The 20,738-nt window shown below is 45.2% G+C and overlaps 1 protein-coding gene across 4 annotated transcripts in view; it reads left to right on the forward strand.

Moving 5' to 3' along the window:
- tmc5 (transmembrane channel like 5) overlaps nucleotides 1-20,738 on the forward strand; it is a 180,824-nt gene that overhangs the window by 38,134 nt on the left and 121,952 nt on the right. For 3 of the 4 annotated variants that reach the window (XM_059654224.1, XM_059654228.1, XM_059654225.1), the window contains 2 exons: nucleotides 9,975-10,091; nucleotides 10,380-10,549. In XM_059654224.1, the coding sequence (XP_059510207.1) occupies nucleotides 10,473-10,549 (77 nt within the window). In that variant the 5' untranslated portion in view covers nucleotides 9,975-10,091; nucleotides 10,380-10,472. The remainder of the gene's footprint in view (nucleotides 1-9,974; nucleotides 10,092-10,379; nucleotides 10,550-20,738) is intronic. The other variant, XM_059654226.1, reaches the window with a different exon arrangement.

The raw sequence follows: 20,738 nt of genomic DNA on the forward strand, positions 1-20,738 counted from the left end.
GGGTGGTGGTAAGATGGGATGGTTCAGGCCTTTTTGCTGAGAAGAACCAGAGAGCCCTGAGACCATCCTGATGGGGGATGGATGTGTAAAGGATGTGTAAAGGGATTGCATGCCCATGGTGAAGAGGGGGAAGCTGGAGTCCATGAAATTCTGAAATGGCCAGAGGAAGCACAGATGGAAGTAGGAAGAAAGGGACGAGAAAGCTGAGTCAATGTGGGAAGTGATGGATTCCATGAGGCAGGAGCAGGCAGAGACAATGGGTTTGCCCAGGCAATCCTGTTTGTGGGTTTTGGGAAGGATGTAGAAGTGAACTGTGTGGGGTTGGGGGCCTATGAGCTTGGATGTAGTCAGCGGGGGGTTGGGGAGGGGATGGAGAATCACTGGATGAAATGAGGTTAGTGACCACTGTAGACACACTGGCCTGGTGTTCCATGGTGGGGTCATATTCCTGGGGGTGATAGGAGGAGGTATCTGAGAGCTGGGACTCCGTCTCAGCAATGTAGGGGTCAGAACACCAGAAAACCACAGCACCACCCCTATTAGTCAGGTCGATTACAAAGTCAGGGTTGGATCTGAGAGCACAAAGTGCAGTCAGTTCATGGGCAGGTGATGGCCAAGTGGTATTATCACTGGACTGTTAATTCCAGAGACCCAGATCATGTTCTGGGGACCTGGGTTTGAATCCCATCATGACAGATGGTGGAATTTGAATTTAACAAAAGAACAATCTGGAATTAAGAGTCTAATGATGACCATGAATCCATTGCTGATTGTTGGAAAAACCCATCTGGTTCACTAATGTCCTTTAGGGATGGAGACTGCCATCCTGACCTGGTCTGGCCTACGTGTGACTCCAGACCCACAGCAATGTGGTTGACTCTTAACTGCCCTCTGAGTAATTAGGGATAGGCAATAAATGCTGCCTGGTCAGTGACGTCCTCATCCCGTGAATTAATAAAGAAAAAAATAGATAGGTTGGATTGGGTGATGGGGGCAGAGAAATTGAGGCGACTAATATCACAATGACCGTTCTTGATGGACAGGTTGGGTGCAGGTGAATGGCCAGCGGGAAGGGTCCAGGTAGAGGGAGAGTGTTGAAAGCAGGTGAACGGATCCACAAATAGGAAGAGGACTTTTGTGCAAAGAATGGGCTTGGGGGTAAAGGCGATGGAGAGGAATTCAACATCATGTTGTGCCTGAAATTCATTACGTTGGGACCACAGAGGGAGAAAACTGAGATCTTTGCATTCAGTATCAAAGATAAGGAGGTCAGAAAAGAGAGCACATACAAACTAGGAGGTAGAGTTGGAAGAAGGGATGGAATCAGAAGGAAGAGAAGGTGAGGAAGGTTCTAGACAAAGAGGTTGTCCTGGTCCAGAAATTAAGGAAATTGTAAAAATATATTTCCTTCAACACAACAACTATCTTTCATTATGGACATTCACATAATTAATGCCTCCCAGTGGATAAAAGCATGATTATGCATAGGCCCTGGCTCCTGTAACTATTCCTAACTAGTCATTGTTAACTGTACCTTTTACTATCATGCACAGAAGTAAATATTGTTGTGAAGTACAAATGCCTCTTCTTCTTAAGACTCTCTAGTGATCTACCAACTGTACCTAATAGGCCCTTAGAATTAGCTTGGAAAGGAGGATTAGTGGCAGCAGGCTACCCCAACCACCAGCTGCCAGTGATTCTGACACGCAGCAAGAATATGACAAGCTTATGGTACAGTTGTTGTTACAGTTGTACATGTATTCATTCACCTTGATCACTTGAGTTTAAGCCATCTTCGGAATTGCATCCAAGGCCTCAGTTAAAACTATTCATTACTCATTACTTTCTTTTAATCACTATCTCTCTCTTTGTCTCCTTTGTATCTTCCTTTTCGGGATTTCTAGTCTTTTAGGGATAGATCACCTTCTCTGCTACATCCTATCATGCAAAGTGTTCAGTTTATATACATTTTGACATCATTTACTTCAGAGCTTGGATTTGAGCTAATAGCACGTCGATTTGGACTGTATATCTGAAGAAGTTTAATGATTTCATTTGATTAAATCACCATGTTCACAGAAATACTTAAATAAAACATAGTCTAGGAGAAATATTTTATGGAGCCAAGTGAGAATTTGTTTAAATTAGGAACGTTTTATAAATGAACAAAGTAAACCATTTAGTGCATTGCGCTTTTAGATCAAAGGTTGTGCAAGTTTTGGGGTCTTCGGGAATCAACGCTTTTTTTAGTTTCAGTTTAGGCAGTTTACAGAGGTTATGGCTGAAGCTGGATGTGTAAAACAGAATGAGAACAGGAAATAGTTTAGGACTGTTTAAGATAGAGGTTACCCCAGAACTAGGAGTATAGGTAAAAGTTCAAGACCAGGGATGTTTGGTTAAAACTAGGAAGGTGTTATTATGTAGCTGAGAAATTATGTGATGAGGCAAACCCAACGTAGGATAAAAAAAATGGAATTCTATCTGGTGTTTGAGTTCTACAATGGGATGTTGTTGGGATTAATGGAATGTAATTTACTGTTTCAAAACCTTTACTTTTGCAATATGTAAATAGTACAGTTTATTCTATTTTATCTTACTTTCTTTTGCATAGTGAACATTTTACGTAAACATATTTTGATTTTTTTCCTACTTTGAACAAAGAACAAAGAAAATTACAGCACAGGAACTCTGTCTAACCTGTCATCTATTTTCTAAGGATCTGTATCCCTTTGCTCCCTGCCCATCCAAGTACCTGTCCAGACACATCTCAAAAGGCACTATCGTGTCTGCATCTACCACCTCCACTGGCAACGCGTTCCAGGCACCCACCACCCTCTGCGTAAAGAACTTTCCACACGTATAGAACATAGAACATTACAGCACAGTACAGGCCCTTCGGCCCTCGATGTTGTGCCGACCTGTCATACCGATCTCAAGCCCATCTAACCTACACTATTCCATGTACGTCCATATGCTTGTCCAATGACGACTTAAATGTACCTAAAGTTGGCGAATCTACTACCGTTGCAGGCAAAGCGTTCCATTCCCTTCCTACTCTCTGAGTAAAGAAACTACCTCTGACATCTGTCCTATATCTTTCACCCCTCAATTTAAAGCTGTGTCCCCTCGTGCTCGCCGTCACCATCCTAGGAAAAAGGCTCTCCCTATCCACCCTATCTAACCCTCTGATTATCTCCCATAAACTTTCCTCCTCTCACTTTGAACTCATGACCCCTAGTAATAGAGTCCCCCACTCTGGGAAAAAGATGCTTGCTATCCACCTTGTATATACCCCTCATGATTTTGTAGACCTCAATCAGGTCCCCCCTCAATCTCCGTCTTTCTAATGTAAATGAACCTAATCTCCTCAACCTTCCTTCATAGCTAGTGCCCTCCATACCAGGCAACATCCTGGTGAACCTCCTCTGCACCCTCTCCAAAGCATCCACATCCTTTTGGTAATGTGGCGACCCGAACAGCATGCAGTATTCCAAATGTGGCCGTCTAAATGATGGAGGTTAATTCGTGTGAATGAAAGTAATTCTGTTTTTACTTCAGTGGCGGTATTCATTCAGTTACAATGTAAATTAGGTGGAGAGGGGAGGTTCCTACTGTACCAGCACTACATTCACACAACTAGTCTGTAGGTCAGGTGTCACAGAGTTCTTGGTTGAAGTGCAGTTAACAGGGGATGGAGGCCCAGCTTCTGCCATTAATGTACAGTGGTGCAGCCCATGTATCAGCAGAGATTAGATCATATTAGTAACATATTACTCAGAGTACAGCAGCAAAGGAGCCATGACAAGGCCTGATAAAATGTGACCAAGAAGCCTAGACCCCCTAAAAAATGTCATTAGTCTTACTGAGATCGATTACCCTTCCCTAATAAAGATTTAAGATCTTTCCCTGGGTTTGTACCGGCTGAGATATTCAATGCAATGAATCTGAATTTCAGGTACTGTACGTAGACAGCAGCCAATTTGCTCTCATCCAGTTTGTGCCAACATCTTAGATGAATTTATATTGCAATATGTTTAATACGCACAATCAGGAAAACCTTAGTGGCTAAATTAACAATTTTGTTGCAACACTGCACTACATACAAGATTTCTAGTTATCCTTTCATCAAAGACTTTTACTGGAATCACATTCTCTCACTTTGGGTTGTGATTAGATTCCCTACAGTGTGGAAACAGGCCCTTCAGCCCAACAAGTTCACACCGCCCCTTGGAGCATCCAACACAGACCAATTCCCTATAACCCACACACCCCTGAACACTACGGGCTATTTAGCATGGCCAATCCACCTAACCTGCACATCTTTGGTCTGTGGGAGGAAACCGGAGCACCCAGAGGAAACCCACGCAGACACGGGGAGAATGTGCAAACTCCACACATACAGTTACCCGAGGCTGGAATCAACCCAGGGTCCCTGGCTCTGTGAGGCTGCAGTGCTAACCACTGAGCCACTGTGCCACCTAAGATGAGAAAGCCCAGGTCCTGAACAGCTAAGCCTGAAACCAGAAACCAAACCAAACCTGAAACTATTGAGCAGCCAAGCCCAATGGGATTTTGAGAACAGGTCAAACACAAAGCATCTGCGTGAGACGAAGGCAGGCAAGGTCCAACCCAAATTTGCCCTGGAAAATGAGGCTGGTTTGTGTGTTGGAGTACGACAGGCAGACTCATGGTGGGATCCTGCCATGACCATGTATGGAAAAGGGGCTATACCCTTGACACATCCGGGGATGGAGGCTCAGCCTCTTCCATTAATGTTATTGGACACCATGAGCTTGACCTGGAAAATTGATTGACTGAGGGCCAGAGACACTCTGGAAGGATACCACAAGGAGAGATAAGAATGGACACTCAATGGCCATTCCCTCAGCAAAGATTCACGGCAAAATTCATGGTGGAAGACCATGCACCAACTGAACAAGAACTGCCCTGACCTGCAAGACCCACCTTGGTAGAGGAGAGCCAGCCCTACGTTTGAGGAAGAAGGAGATTTCACCAATCCAACTCAAACATGTGGATTGTTGCAGGCGATATCCATTCTTAGATGTTCTGAGGTAGATAAAGAGTAAATGTTGTGGAATCAGCATTTTAACAAGGAATGTTTTGTTGATAAAATAGAGTTGAACTGCAAATGAATTCTGTGTTCCTCTGTCGGCCTCTGTCTGACAAAGATGCTTGGGTAACATGTTCTTAAACATAAACTGGTTGAAGTGTCCAGAGCAGGAAAACAAGGAAAACCATTTAAAGCTGTCCACATGTAAAAACAATTGGAAGAATATGTACATACATTTGTTGAGAGTCTGTCCTGTGATTTGTTTAGAGTCAGAATCAGCAAGTCTAAATAGGAGCTACCTTTCCTGAGTTCTAAAGGCACTTTACATCCATTAGTCTCGATTCTTATTCAAGGGTCAAAGATTTTGGGTTGCACTTAACACCCTTCATAAGAATCATTGCTGAGGTATTCTTCTTAATTCACCTGAGTTTTTCTAAAATGTTTTCATTCAATTCAAATGAATTTTCATTTTTAATACAAAAGGTAGCTTTTGTATTAAAGTTGTATCAAGGGAATGACCCCGTAATTTTGTGACACATTAGCCAATTCAATCTTCTCATCCATCTCCTCCCAACTCCGTCAGTACCTCCAGATCTAGGCCTATTTTTACTTTATCATCTCTTTCCATCCTCATGAAAATGAAGATTCCATCTCAGAAATTTTGTTGTTAGGCTCCCCTTACCTTCCTTATTTTTATTCCAGAATCATTCCTTTATTGCTAAGGCTTGTTTTCACACTGATAATCTCCATTATGTTGCCACCACGTTAAGTGGAAGAGATTCAGAGCCGATGTACCAACTCAATACTGAGCATGACAATGGAAGCAGCATGTGATAGACAGAGCTAAACGCTGCAAGCAACGTACTGAAAATATAGTAAGACCTGCTGATGCTGGAGTCAGAGATAACATGGTGTGGAGCTGGAGGACCACAGCAGGAGCAGGAAAGTTGATGTTTTGGGTTGGGACCCTTCTTCAGAAATGGGGAGGGGGAAGGGTGCTCAGAAATAAATAGAGAGGAGGTGCAGGGCTGGGGAAGCTAGGTGGGATGGTGATAGGGAGTTGTGGGGTTTGATTAGTGAGGTGGGAGGAGCGGATAGGTGGGAGAGAAGATGGACAGACAGGTTGGGTCAGGTCAAGGTGGCGGGGATGAGTGGGAGGGTTGGTCATTGAATCAGGCCAAGGGGGTGGGAAGATTTTGAAACTGGGTAAAATCCACATTAAGGCCATCGGGCTGTAGGGTTCCCGAGGTGGAAAATTAGGTGCTGCTCCTCCAGTTTGCGGGTGGTGTCATTGTTACACTGGAGGAGGCCCAGGATGAACATGTCACCCAGGGAGTGGGAGAGGAAGTTAAAATGGTTCAGGAATAGAAGGTGTTGTCGTTTGTTGCAAACAAAGCGCAGGTGCTCTACAAAACGGTCTCCAAGCCTCTGCTAGGTTTCCCTGATGTAGAGGAGGCCTCATCGGGAACAGTGGATACAGTAGACCACATTGGCAGATGTGCAGGTGAACCTCTGTCTGATGTGAAAGGTTAGTGTTGGGCCTTGGATGGGCGTGAGGGGGGAAGGTGTAGGGGCAGGTGTAGCACTTCCTGCTGTTGCAGGGACAGGTGCTGGGCTTGGTGGGGTTAGTGGGGAGTGTGGAGTGAACGAGGGAGTCACAGGGAGAGTGGTTGCTACAAAAGGCAGATGGGGTGGGAGGGAAATATAACTTTGGTCGGATTGTAGGTGGCACAAGTGATGGAGAATGATACGTTGGATACAGAGGTTAATGGGGTGATATGTGAGGACAAGGGGGCTTCTGTCTTTGTTTTTGATCTGGGTGAGGAGATGTGAGGTCAGAGGTGCGGTTGAGGGCATTTTTGATCACTAGAGGGGGGAAGTTGCGGTCCTTGAAATAGGAACACATCTGGGATGTGTGGGAGTGGAACAGCCCATCTCGGGGTGGATGCAGTGGAGCAGGAGGAATTGGGAATAGGGGATCACATTCTTCCAAGAAGGTGGGTGAGAGGAGTTGTAGGCTAGGTAGCTGTGGGAGTCAGTTGACTTGAAATAGATGTTGGTTTTGAGGCGGTCACCAGAGATGGAGACAGTGAGGTTCAGGAAGGAGAGCGGGGTATGAGAGATGGTCCAGGTGAATTTGAGGTTAGGGTGGAAAGTCGTAGTAAAGTTGATGAATTGTTCATGCTCCTCGTGGGAGCACAAGGCAGCACTGACACAGTCATCAATGTAGCGGAGGAAAAGGTGGGAGTTAGTGCCAGTGTAGCAGCGGAAGAGGGACTGTTCACATATCCTATGAAGAGGCAGGCATTGCTTGGGCCCATGCAGGTATCCATGGCCACCCCCTTAGTCTGTAGGAGATGGGAGGAGTTAAAGGAGAAGTTGTTGAGTGTGAGGATGAGTTTGGTTAAGTGGATGAGGGTGTCAGTGGAGGGGGACTGGTCAGGCCTGTGGGATAGAAAGAAGCGGAGAGCTTTTAGACCATCTGCATGGGGGGTACAGGGATTGGATGTCCTTATTGAAGACAAGGAGTTGGGAGCCAGGGAATTGGATGTCTTGGAGGAGGTGGAGTGCATGGGTGGTGTCCTGGACTTAGATGGGGAGTTCCTGGACTGGTGGGGGAGAAAACTGAGTTAGCCAATTTGATTGACCCATGTGATATAATAGATAGCTGGAAGTACTGGATACTGCAAAGCCTATGGATCCTGATAATATTCTGTGAGTAGCACTGAAGATTTGTGCTCCAGACCTCGCTGTGCTCTTAGCCAAACTGTTCTACTATGACTACAACACTGATATCTACCTGACAATGTGGAAATCTGCCAGGTCTAAACTGTCCACAATAAACAGGACAAAGTCACAATACATTTCAATAATTTAGAAGGGGGAACTAAATACAATATCTCCAAGTTTACAGGCAACAAAAAGCTGGATGAGAGGGTGAACTGTGAGCAATATGCAGAATTGCTTCAGCATGATTTGAACAAGTTGAGTGAGCAGATAAGTGCATGACAGGTACAGTATAATGTGGATGAATGTGTGGTAATCCACTTAGATAGCAGAAACAGGAAGACAGTATATGACCTTGATGAGTAAGGGGATCAAGGGTTACGAGGACAAGATAGGAGAATGGGCATGAGGAACATTAACCATGTCAAATGGTTGAGCAGACTCAGTAGGTAGAATGGCCGAATTCTACTCCTACATCTTATGGCCTTACCTGAGTGGCAATAAATTAAGAAAGAAGGGGATGCAATGAGACCTGGTGTCCTTAATTTTTCTGGATGCACCAGTCAGTGAAGAAAGCAAATGGTATATCGTACTTCATGGCAAGAGGATCTGAGTGCACAAGCAAGGCCAAAAGACCCTTGCAAAGAACCTGACTCGAAATGTTAGCCCTTATTTCTCACCGTAGATGCTGCTAGACCTGCTGAGCTTTTCCAGCAATTTCTGTTTTTGTTTCTGATTTATAGCACTGCAGTTTGTTTGGTTTTTATTTAGCATGTGGAGAGGTTGGACAAACTTAGATTTTCTTTTGCTAGAGCACAGGACACTGAGGGGTGACCTGATGGAGCTATATAAAATGATGAGAGGTGTGGATAGAATGGCTAGTCAGAGTCTTTTTCCCAGGGTGAAAATATCAAATACAGGAGGGCATAGGCTTAGGTGAGACGGGGAAAGTTTAGAGGAGATGTTCGAGGAAAGTCTTTTACACAGAGGGTGGTAGGTGCCTGCCAGGGGAACATACTGCCAGGGGAGGTGGTAGAATTAGATACAATAGCAACATTCAAGAGGCATTTAGACAGACACATGGACAGGGGCACGGACCGTGTGCAGGCAGATGGAATAAGTTTTTAGAAAAGCAACACGGTCAGCACGGACATGGGTTGAAAGGCCTGTTCCTATGCAGCACCGTTCAATGTTCTATCTCACAGAGAGTTACAATGTATTAACAGGGCTAGACAAGATAAACACAGGAAGAATGTTCCCAATGATTGGGAAGTACAGAACCAAGGGTCACAGTCTAAGGATATGGGCTAGATCACTTAGGACTGAGAAGAGGGAAGATTTCTTCATCCAGAGAGTGGTGAGCATGTGGAATTCTATACCACAGGAAGTGATTTTGACCAAATCATTGCATGTTTTCAAGAAGGAGTTTGATATTGTTCTTAGAGATAAAGAGATCAGGGGTATGGGGAGAAATTGGGAACATGGTACTGTGTTGGATGATTAACTATGATCATATTGAAGAGCAATGTGGATTTGACGGGCTGAATGGTTTAGTCCTGCTCTTATTTTCTATGTTCCCTAATCCAACATGGCCACCTCCTACCCAATCAGTTTACTGTCATGAGTAAAGTGATCCAAGCTTTCATCAGTTGGTGCTATCAAGTGACACCTAACACAGCAATGAAATGCTCACTGACGCTCAGTTTGTTTTCAAGGAACCACTTGTTTTCTAACTTCATTACAGCCTTGGTCCATTTTCCAATCAGGGATGTTATTACAAACCTCTGGAACAGGCAGGATTTGAATCCGGGCCTCCTGGATGAAAGGTAGGGATACTACCACAAGAGTCCTTACAGCCTTGGTCCAAACATGAATAAAACAGCTGAACACCAGAGCTGAGGTGAGAGTGAATGTCCTTGACAATATCGCAACACTGTAGTCAAGAGGCATTGGGAGGAAGCTTTTCACTAGTTGGAGTCATACCTGGCACAAGGGCTGTTGGAGGTTGATCATCTGAGTTCAAGAACATTTCTGAAGGAGTTCCTCCATTTACTGACCTCAGAGCTGGAGGGAAAATGCTCACTAAAGATTTTTAAAAATGTTTTGCATTGTATGGAACTAATTTAAATGTAAAATACTAATTTTAAAGGTTTGATGTTATTGGTTTAAAATGCAGTGCACCCAGTGAAATAAATGCAAAATACTGTGACACTGGAGATCTGGAAAACTTCTGGAGAAACTCAGCAGGTCTACCAGCTGAAGAGAGAAACAAAGTTCCTGTTTAAAGTCCAAGGTGATTCTTCTTTTTCTCTGTCTCCAGTTGTGGTAATTTCTACATCAGAGAACAGGTCACGCTGTGGTAATGGTTCCTGTGAAGGCATTATGAGATTGTACTAAAAAGTATTATTTTGTGCTTTTGTGAAGGCTGCATTTGATTTCCTGCAGCATGACCAGAACATTCTGTACTGCCAACACACGGTTTTAGCATGAGGCATGAACAATGTCTTTTAAGAAAACAGTCTCCTTAAAATTTTTGAAGTTGTTTGTAATGATTGTCAGTGTTTTGTGTGCTTGTTTTTAGGGTTGTGTAATATATCAGGAGGCTCAAATTTTGGCACTGGCTTAAAAGAAGGAAAGAGCTCTACCCTTCAAGGAAGAAAATACATTTGGCATCATGAGCTACAAAGAGAGTAGAGAAGATTTTGCAAACTATGCATATCACTACTCAGAAACACTGGAAATGGACAGAAGGTAGGATAAAGAAGAGATTCACTGCAAGTTATAGATGGATACAGCACTGTAAAACTTTCCTATTATTGTAGCAAGTAGTCTTCAAATGGATCAAATGAGAGGAGTCATTCTCGTAACATGATCAGGGTGTAATTTGATCAGATGCTTGCAAAAAGGTTGATCAGTTCATCTCACTATCAATTATTTCTGTGTTTAAAAAAGGAAACTCCTTCCTGAGCCAAACTGTTAGAACATAGAACATAGAACATAGAACAGTACAGCACAGAACAGGCCCTTCAGCCCACAATGTTGTGCCGACCATTGATCCTCATGTATGCACCCTCAAATTTCTGTGACCATATACATGTCCAGCAGTCTCTTAAATGACCCCAATGACCTTGCTTCCACAACTGCTGCTGGCAACGCATTCCATGCTCTCACAACTCTCTGCGTAAAGAACCTGCCTCTGACATCCCCTCTATACTTTCCACCAACCAGCTTAAAACTATGACCCCTCGTGCTAGCCATTTCTGCCCTGGGAAATAGTCTCTGGCTATCAACTCTATCTATGCCTCTCATTATCTTGTATACCTCAATTAGGTCCCCTCTCCTCCTCCTTTTCTCCAATGAAAAGAGACCGAGCTCAGTCAACCTCTCTTCATAAGATAAGCCCTCCAGTCCAGGCAGCATCCTGGTAAACCTCTTCTGAACCCTCTCCAAAGCATCCACATCTTTCCTATAATAGGGCGCCCAGAACTGGACGCAGTATTCCAAGTGCGGTCTAACCAAAGTTTTATAGAGCTGCAACAAGATGTCACGACTCTTAAACTCAATCCCCCTGTTAATGAAAGCCAAAACACCATATGCTTTCTTAACAACCCTGTCCACTTGGGTGGCCATTTTAAGGGATCTATGTATCTGCACACCAAGATCCCTCTGTTCCTCCACGCTGCCAAGAATCCTATCCTTAATCCTGTACTCAGCTTTCAAATTCGACCTTCCAAAATGCATCACCTCGCCTGTTGTTTTTTCATTTTAGCGTATTTGAAATAAATCAGTCAGACAACTCCAATTGTGTCAGTAATGTTGGTGAAATTGTTGATTTGGGAAATTTATAAGTGTGAGAAGAGAACATACTGTCACAGTAAATTATTCACCTGTACTTGCTCACCTTTGACATTTTCCTGATTCCAGCCATCTGTTATGCGACAGCCTTTCAGTAAGTAGCTGAGAAAACAGAAGTAGTCAGGACATTCAGGATGTTCCTTACAACAGGAAGCAGAATAATGCTGCTCAATGTAATAAATTATTTCATTTTCAACTCATTTTTAAGACATTTTACAGCATTGAAAATCAAAGTCAGAAATTAAAACCTGCCTTTTACGTCTACAGAATAATTGGAAATTTGGCCATTTCTGTTTCCATGAGCATTCAATGTGCTTGTTCCATTGATGTAAATTTGAAAATTATTGTTGTCCAGAAAAGAAATAAAGTGGTTATCAAAGAATTGTCAAATCGGTGCTGGAACAAGCCAGTATCTGTAAAGATGCCGAGAGTATTGGATAGACACAGTGCGCCACAGTCAGAGACTGTTTGTTGCTGTTTGGTGCTGTTTCAGGCATTGATTGGAGGGACTCATATCGAAAACTATCAGAAGTATGGGCAAAGTCAGATGTCACACAATGCCAGGCTATAGTCCAACAGGTTTATCTGGCATAACACAAGCTTTTGGAGCACAGCCATTCATCTGGTGCAGTGAGAGAGAAGAGCACACACGCAGGTGACCGAGAGTTTTTAGGCGGAGGGATCAAAAGTTCACACAACTGGTGTGAGTGCAGTGTCAGATGATCAGTCTCTACATGTGACCCAGCGTGTTGGACAGTGTGTGAATGGTTTTTAAAGTCAATGTCAGTGCTGTGCTGTCATGACAATGAGGCAGAGCCACAGGAAAATACAACAGGTGACATCTCAGGTCAGGCACTGAATTGTAGGTAACAAAGTGTGAAGCTGGATGAACACAGCAGGCCAAGCAGCATCTCAGGAGCACAAAAGCTGACGTTTCAGGCCTAGACCCTTCATCAGAGAGGGGTTGGGGAGAGGGTTCTGGAATAAATAGGGAGAGAGGGGGAGGCGGACCGAAGATGGAGAGAAAAGAAGATAGGTGGAGAGGAGAGTATAGGTGGGGAGGTAGGGAGGGGATAGGTCAGTCCAGGGAAGACGGACAGGTCAAGGAGGTGGGATGAGATTAGTAGGTAGGAAATGGAGGTGTGGCTTGAGGTGGGAGGAAGGGATGGGTGAGAGGAAGAACAGGTTAAGGAGGCGGAGACAGGCTGGGCTGGTTTTGGGATGCAGTGGGGGGAGGAGACAAACTGGAACATCCAGAAGATCATCAGACGCCCTTTCCACCACCTCCAGGGAGATGCCATCACCAGACACACATTTCTCTCCCCTCCCTTGTCTGCAGGGACTACTCCCTCCAGGACACCCTGGCCCACTTTTCCTTCACTCTCAACATCCGCCCTCAACCCCACAGCACCATCCTCTGCAACCAGCGAAGGGCAACACTTTACTTCCTCCTTCCCCGGAATCCAAGGGCCCAAACATACCTTCCAGGTGAAGCAACACTTCACCTGCACTTCCCAGAACCTAGCCTACTGCATTCATTGCTTGCAATGTGGTCTCCTCTACACTGGGGAAATGAAGTATAGACTGACTGCTTTGCAGAACATCTACATTCTGCCCACAAAAAAAGACCCTGAGCTTCCAGCTGTCTGCCACTTTAACACATCACCCTGTTCCCTGGCCAACATCTCTGTCTCAGGCTTGCTGCAGTGTTCCAGCGAAGCTCAGCATAAGCTGGAAGAACAACACCTCATTTTCCACTGGGGACCCTGCAGCCTTCTGGACTCAATGTCAATTTAACTAATTTTAGGGCCTAATCCCTCCCATGTCCTCGCCTCCTACCCCACACACCAGGCCTTGTTACCACTTAGCCTGCCATTACACACTCCCTGTTGTTAATCACTAACAGTCCCCATGAACAGCTACTCACCCTCCCAGCCTGATCATTAGCAACTCCTTTGTCTGTCCAACTGCTCTTCTCTCTCTTTGGGCTCTATCCCCATGTATCATTTACTCCTTACACTTCTCCCCCCATCCCACCCACCCTATCTTCTGCATATATACCAAAATTTTTCCTAGCTGCCATCTGTTCTGAGGAAGGGTCTCTAGACCCGAAATGTTAACTCTGATTTTTCTTCACAGATTTACAGCATCCACAGTTCTTTTGGTTTTCAACAGTTGGTTTCTCTTGAGGAGAGAGCGATATTGGTCATTTTGAAGGGCTTGGGGACACCCAAAGAGTGGAAGCTGTTTTGAATGCCAATCTACCTGCCAGCCAGAAAGGGAAGTCAGATTGTTAGTAGGTCAATGAAAAAGAGTTTGTACATATGTTAACTTCTGTCATATTTAAAGAAGTGTTTCGCAGTTTGGTGGACTACTTTTTTTGGATATTGAACTGAAATGTCTGCAGCATGGCAGCTAAATCACTTCGGGCAGATATTTGATCATAAGGGGCATCACATCTGAATTCAAATCTGTCATTCGTGAATGCTCTTCCAGAAGAGGTTGCTAACTAACCATCAGGAACAGGAGCTCTAATTAGTTCTTTCTACACCAACCCAGATCTATTGTTCTCACTGCTAGGGCCCTGAGTCATTGACAACCAGTCTGGTTTAGTTCCTCAAAGTACTTTTGTTGATACTTAGAAATTTGGAATTTATGATGAAATTTTACTTTCAATTCTGCTGGTTTATGATGACTTTTTAAAAAACATTGCTTAGTTCTTCAACTTGCTTTCGCCACATGACCAGAACTAGATGAAGTTTTGTTCACTGCACTATTAAATTGCTTATTGCTACACTCAAGTTAACCCCATAAGCCCAGCCATGTTGAGCCACCTCGACATCTAACCCCTCTAGGTCTTGGGTGAATTTATTGCAAGTTATTTGAAACAAAATGATCTATATGTAAATTCTACCAAAAGTCTGTCTTGTTTAATGGCTCACGTGGAACACCTTTGTTATTTTCAAGTACAGAGTGTACCAGCAGTCTGCATGTACAAATGACACACACAACAAAATGTACCCAAACAATGTTAAATATAGCAGTCTGAGCAGGAACTGGTTCCAATATTTCACAAGTCTTTACGTCATAGATTACCTTTTATCTTGGTCAATTTCATTGCCATGCGCCTGCAGCAGTAACTCACCTCCTGACTCCCCAGAGCCTATCCATCTTCTACAAGGCACAAGTCAGGAGTGCGATGGAACACTCCTCACTTACCTGGATGGGTGCAGCCCCAACAACACTCAAGAAACTTGACACCATCCAGGACAAAGCAGCCCGTTTGATTGGCACCACATCCACAAACATTTACTCCCACGATATTCAGGAGCAGCAGTGTGTACCATCTACAAAATACACTGCAGAAATTCACCACAACTTCTTGCTCAGCACCTACCAAATTCATGACCGTTACCGTCTAGGGCAATGGCAACAAAAACATGGGAGCACCCTCTGCAGATTCCCCTCCGTGCCACTCTGCATCCTGAATTGGAAATGTATCGCTTTCCTTCAGTGTCACCAGGTCAAAATCCTGGAATTCCCTCCCTAAGGGCATTGTGGGTCCATCTACAGCACATGGGCTGCAGCAGTTCAAGAAGGTAGCAAGGGATGGACAATAATACTGGACCACCAGTGAGACTCACATCCTGAGAATGAATTTCAGAAATGTAATACTATTTAAACAACTGACTAGCGGAAACTAAAAGCTGTTTTTAAATTTATCAGCAGTGAGCTTTTATCTCAAATCAGTGCTTTCTCCTTGTTCAATTAGCTCAGTTTTGAGGATGTAACCCAGAAGATTAAGGGCAGACTGGTGGACGTTTTCTGCATGGACTTCAGCAAGGTGTTCAACAAGGCTCTGCATGAAAAACTAATTAGTAAAGTTAGATCAAATGGGATTGAGGGAGAGCTTGTCCATTGGATACAAAATTAGCTTGACAGTATGAGTCAGAGGGTGATGGTGGAGGGTTGTTTTTCAGACTGGAGGCCTGTGACCAGCTGTGCTCCGTGGGGATTGGTGCAAGGTCCACTGTTGTTTGTAATTTACATAAATTATTTGGATGAGTTTGCAGAAGACACCAAAAGGTTCTCTAAGGTTACAAAGGGATCTTGGATAATTGGGCCCATGGGATGAGGAGCGGCAGATGGAGTTTAATTTGGACAGATGTGAGGTATTGCATTTTGGTGAAGTAAACCAGTGCATGAGTTATACCCAGGCCCTGAGTAGTGTGATCGGACAGACAGACCTAGGAGTTCAGGTGAATAGTTCTTTGAAAGTTGCGTGACAGGTAAACAGATTGGTGAAGAATGCAGGTTTGGGATGCTTGCCTTCATTGCTGAGACCATTGGGTACAGGAGTTAGGATGTTATGTTAAGGTTGTACAGGATGTTGGTGAGGCCTCTTCTGGAGTACTGTGTGCAGTTCTGGTCATCCTGCTATAAGAACGATATTATTAAATTGGAGAGAGTTCAGAAAAGATTTACCAGGAGACAGTAAGGACTGCAAATGCTGGAAGCCAGAGTCAATAAATGTGGAGCTGGACACACACAGCAGGTCAGACAGCATCTGATGAGCAGGAAAGCCAACATTTAGGGTTGAAACCCTTCATCAGGACTGGGGAGAGGGAGGGGAGCCCAGAAATAAATAAAGGGAAGTGGGCAGGCCTCGGGAAAGGTAGGTGGGATGGTGATGGGTGGATACAGATAGGGGGTTATAGTGATTGGTCAGTGCGAAGGGCAAAGCAGATAGGTGAGTTGGAAGATAGACAGATTAGGTCAGGTCAGAGAAGCAGGACATGGGATAATGTTGGGGGTGGAGAGATTTTGAAGCTGGTGAAGTCGATATTAAGGCCTTAGGGCCGTAAGCTCCCAAGGAGAAACATCGGGTGTTGTTCCTCCAGCTTATGTTTGGCCTCACTCTGACAGTGGAGGAGGCCCAGGATGGACATGTCCTCAGAGGAGTGCGAGGGGGAATTAAAACAGATGGCAACTGGCAGGTCGGGTTGGTTGGTGCATGCAGAGCACAGCTGTTCCATGAACCGGTCCCCGAGTCTGCGTTCAGTCTCACTGATACAGAGGGGATCACATCAGGAGCAACGGATGCAACATATCAGGTTGGATGAGTGCTGGAGAATCTCTGCTGGATCTGGAAGGATTGTTTGGGGCCCTGGATGGGGGTGAGGGGGAAGGCGTAGGGACAGGTGTAGCACCTCCTGTGGTTACAGGGAAAGGGCGTGGTGGAGGGGTTTGGTGGGAAGTGTGGAGCTGACAAGGGAGTCACTGAGTGAACGGTCCCTGTGAACAGGGGTGGAGAGGGAAATATCTTTCTGGTGATGGGGTCTGATTGTAGGTGGTGGAAATGTTGGAGGATGATGCATTGGATTCAGAGGTTGATGGCGTGGTACGTGAGGACTAAGGGGACTCTATTCTTACAGCTGTTGGGGGGAGTGGGTTTGAGGGCAGAAGCATGCGAAATGTGGTAAATGCGATTGAGGGCATCCTTCATTACAGAGGAGGGGAAACTACGGTCCCTGAAATAGGAGGATATCTGGGATGTCTTAGAGTAGAACGCATCATCCTGGGAGCAGATGTGGTGGAGGCAGAGAAATTGTGGGTACGGGATAGTGTTTTTGCTGAAAGGTGGGTGAAGGAAGGTGTAATTGAGGTAGTTGTGGGAGTCAGTGGGATTGAAATGGATGTCATGATGTTGCTAGAAATGGAGGGTTTGACTTAAGGATAGGCTGGGGCTTTTTTCACTGGAGTAATGGAGGCTGACGGATGATCTTAGAGGTTTTAAAATCATGAGGGGCATAGACAAGGTGAATAGCCAAGGCCATTTCTCTATGGTAGGGGAGTTCAAAATTAAGGGGCATGGGTTTAATGAGAGAGGGGAAAGACTTTAAAGGGACCTGAGGGGCAACTTTTTTCACACAGAGGATGGTTTGTGTGTGGAAGTGGTAGATACAGGTACAGTTACCACATTTAAAAGACTTTTGGACAGCTACATGGATACGAAAGCTTTAGGGGGATATGGGCCAAATGTAGACAAGTGGGACTAAATTTAGTTTGGGAAACTTGGCATGGACATGTTGCTGTGCTGTATGACTCTGTGACTGGTTTGTGGGCTCAATTCCCAAACTGACTAATGGGGGAGTGACCCTATTGATCCTGTAGTCCCATCTGTGACTTGACCTTTTTCATTTTTTCCTGGACTCAATTGTCAGTAAATGCAATTAACAGGAACGGCGGCTTCTCGCTCTGCATCAAAGGCATTAAAGCTGGCACTTGAGTTTAAGTATGGGTCACGCTGGGATCCCTTTTCCATAGCAGCCAAATCACATAGTCTCATTGCTAGGCAGAAGTTATCATTGCTACGTTTTACTTTGAATTAAAGGAGGGAGCTCAAATATGTTCGTCCCTTAAAACTAGGAAAGATTGCAGTTATGGTGATTAAATAATTTGCATAACTAGATTAGAAACTCCTTTAACAGCCAAAATCACAGCTCACAAAATAATTTTCATAAATAGATTGAGAAATAAATGTAATAATGAATTTGTCTACTGTATGTGTCTTGGTCTCTTTACAATTCAATAGAAACCAAGACCTAGTTTTTATTTTAACTTCCAGTAGTGTAATTACAGAATGGCACTGGAATCCAAGGCATCAGTCAAATTCCTCCAACTATATTTCTTCCAAAAGAAACACTGCGTTCTAGTCAATTTGGATTCACCTTTTCAAAGAGGAGTGTGTATCTGTTGGAATGTGTCGATAAAACGTCAATATTGTTATTTCTGAAATTCAGCCAGCCACAGTTGGATTGTAGCTAATTTATCACTGGGAAAAAGAATGAGCAACAACCTGACTAACTTGTAAACCAGGAAGTGGTTGAGTTTATATGCTTTCATTATCTGCATTTTAATATAAGACCATAACACATAGGAGCAGAAGGAGGCCATTTGGCCCATCATGTGTACTCCGCCATTCAATGAGATTATGGGTGATCTGATAATCTTCAACTTCACTTTTCTGCCATTTCCCCATAACATTTTTAAAAATGTATTTGTGGGGTGTAGCTGTTGCTGTCTGGGCCAGCATTTATTGCCCATCCCTAACTGCCCCCTTGACAAGGTGGGGGTGAACTGCCTTCTTGAACTCTACAGTACACCTGCTGTGGGTTGACCCACAATGTCCTTCAGGAGGGAATTCCAGGATTTTGACCCAGCGACAGTGAAGTAACAGTTACATATTTCCAGGTCAGGGTGCTGAGTGGCTTGGAGGAGAACTTGCAGAGAGTGTTCCCTCGTACCTGCTGTCCTCAGCCTTCTAAATGGAAGTGATCATGGGTTTGGAAGGTGCTGAGGATCTTTTATGAATTTCTGCAGTGCATCTTGTACACTGCGGCTACTGAGCATCGGTGATGGACAGAGTGGATGCTTGGAGATTTGGTGTCAAAAAAGCGGGAGCTGCTTTATCCTAGATGGTGTCAGGCTTCCTCAGTGTTGTTGGAACTGCCCCCATCCAGGAAAGTGGGGAGTATTCCATCACACTCCTGACTTGTACCTTCATCCACTTCACCAACACCTTCCACCCCAACCTTCAGTTCACCTAGGCCATCTCCAGCATATCCCTCTCCTTCCTGGACCTCTCAGTCTCCATCTCAGGCAACCAACTTGTAACTGATGTCCATTTCAAGCCCAGCGACTCCCACAGCTACCTAGAATACACCTCCTCCCACCCACCCTCCTGCAAAAGTTCCATCCCCTATTCCCAATTCTTCCGCCTCCGCCGCATTTGCTTCCACGATGAGGCATTCCACTCCCGCACATCCCAGATGTCCAAGTTCTTCAAGGACCGCAACTTTCCCCCCACAGTGGTCGAGAACGCCCTTGACCGCGTCTCCTGCAACACACTCCTCACACCCCGCCCCCGCCACAGCCGTCCCAAGAGGATCCCCCTCGTTCTCACACACCACCCCACCAACCTCCGGATACAACGCATCATCCTCCGACACTTCAGCCATCTACAATCCGACCCCACCACCCAAGACATTTTTCCATCCCCACCCTTGTCTGCTTTCCGGAGAGACCACTCTCTCCGTGACTCCCTTGTTCGCTCCACACTGCCCTCCAACCCCACCACACCCGGCACCTTCCCCTGCAACCGCAGGAAATACTACACTTGCCCCCACACCTCCTCCCTCACCCCAATCCCAGGCCCCAAGATGACTTTCCATATTAAGCAGAGGTTCACCTGCACATCTGCCGATGTGGTATACTGCATCCATTGTACCCGGTGTGGCTTCCTCGACATTGGGGAAACCAAGCGGAGGCTTGGGGACCGCTTTGCAGAACACCTCCGCTCAGTTCGCAATAAACAACTGCACCTCCCAGTCGCAAACCATTTCCACTCCCCCTCCCATTCTTTAGATGACATGTCCATCATGGGCCTCCTACCGTGCCACAATGATGCCACCCGAAGGTTGCAGGAACAGCAACTCATATTCCGCTTGGGAACCCTGCAGCCATATGGTATCAATGTGGACTTCACCAGCTTCAAAATCTCCCCTTCCCCCACCGCATCCCAAAACCAGCCCAGTTCGTCCCCTCCCCCCACTGCACCACACAACCAGCCCAGCTCTTCCCCTCCACCCACTGCATCCCAAAACCAGTCCAGCCTGTCTTTGCCTCCCTAACCTGTTCTTCCTCTCACCCATCCCTTGCTCCCACCCCAAGCCGCACCTCCATCTCCTACCGACTAACCTCATCCCACCTCCTTGACCTGTCCATCTTCCCTGGACTGACCTATCCCCTCCATACCTCCCCACCTATACTCTCTCCACCTATCTTCTTTTCTCTCCATCTTCGGGCCGCCTCCCTCTCTCTCCCTATTTATTCCAGAACCCTCACCCATCCCCCTCTCTGATGAAGGGTCTAGGCCCGAAACGTCAGCTTTTGTGCTCCTGAGATGCTGCTGGGCCTGCTGTGTTCATCCAGCCTCACATTTTATTATCTTGGATTCTCCAGCATCTGCAGTTCCCATTATCACTGGTACAATTTTCTACATTGTCGGGTAGATGCCAGTGTT

The sequence above is a fragment of the Stegostoma tigrinum genome, chromosome 23 (genome assembly GCF_030684315.1).
Source record: "Stegostoma tigrinum isolate sSteTig4 chromosome 23, sSteTig4.hap1, whole genome shotgun sequence".
Classification (NCBI taxonomy): Eukaryota; Metazoa; Chordata; class Chondrichthyes; order Orectolobiformes; family Stegostomatidae; genus Stegostoma; species Stegostoma tigrinum.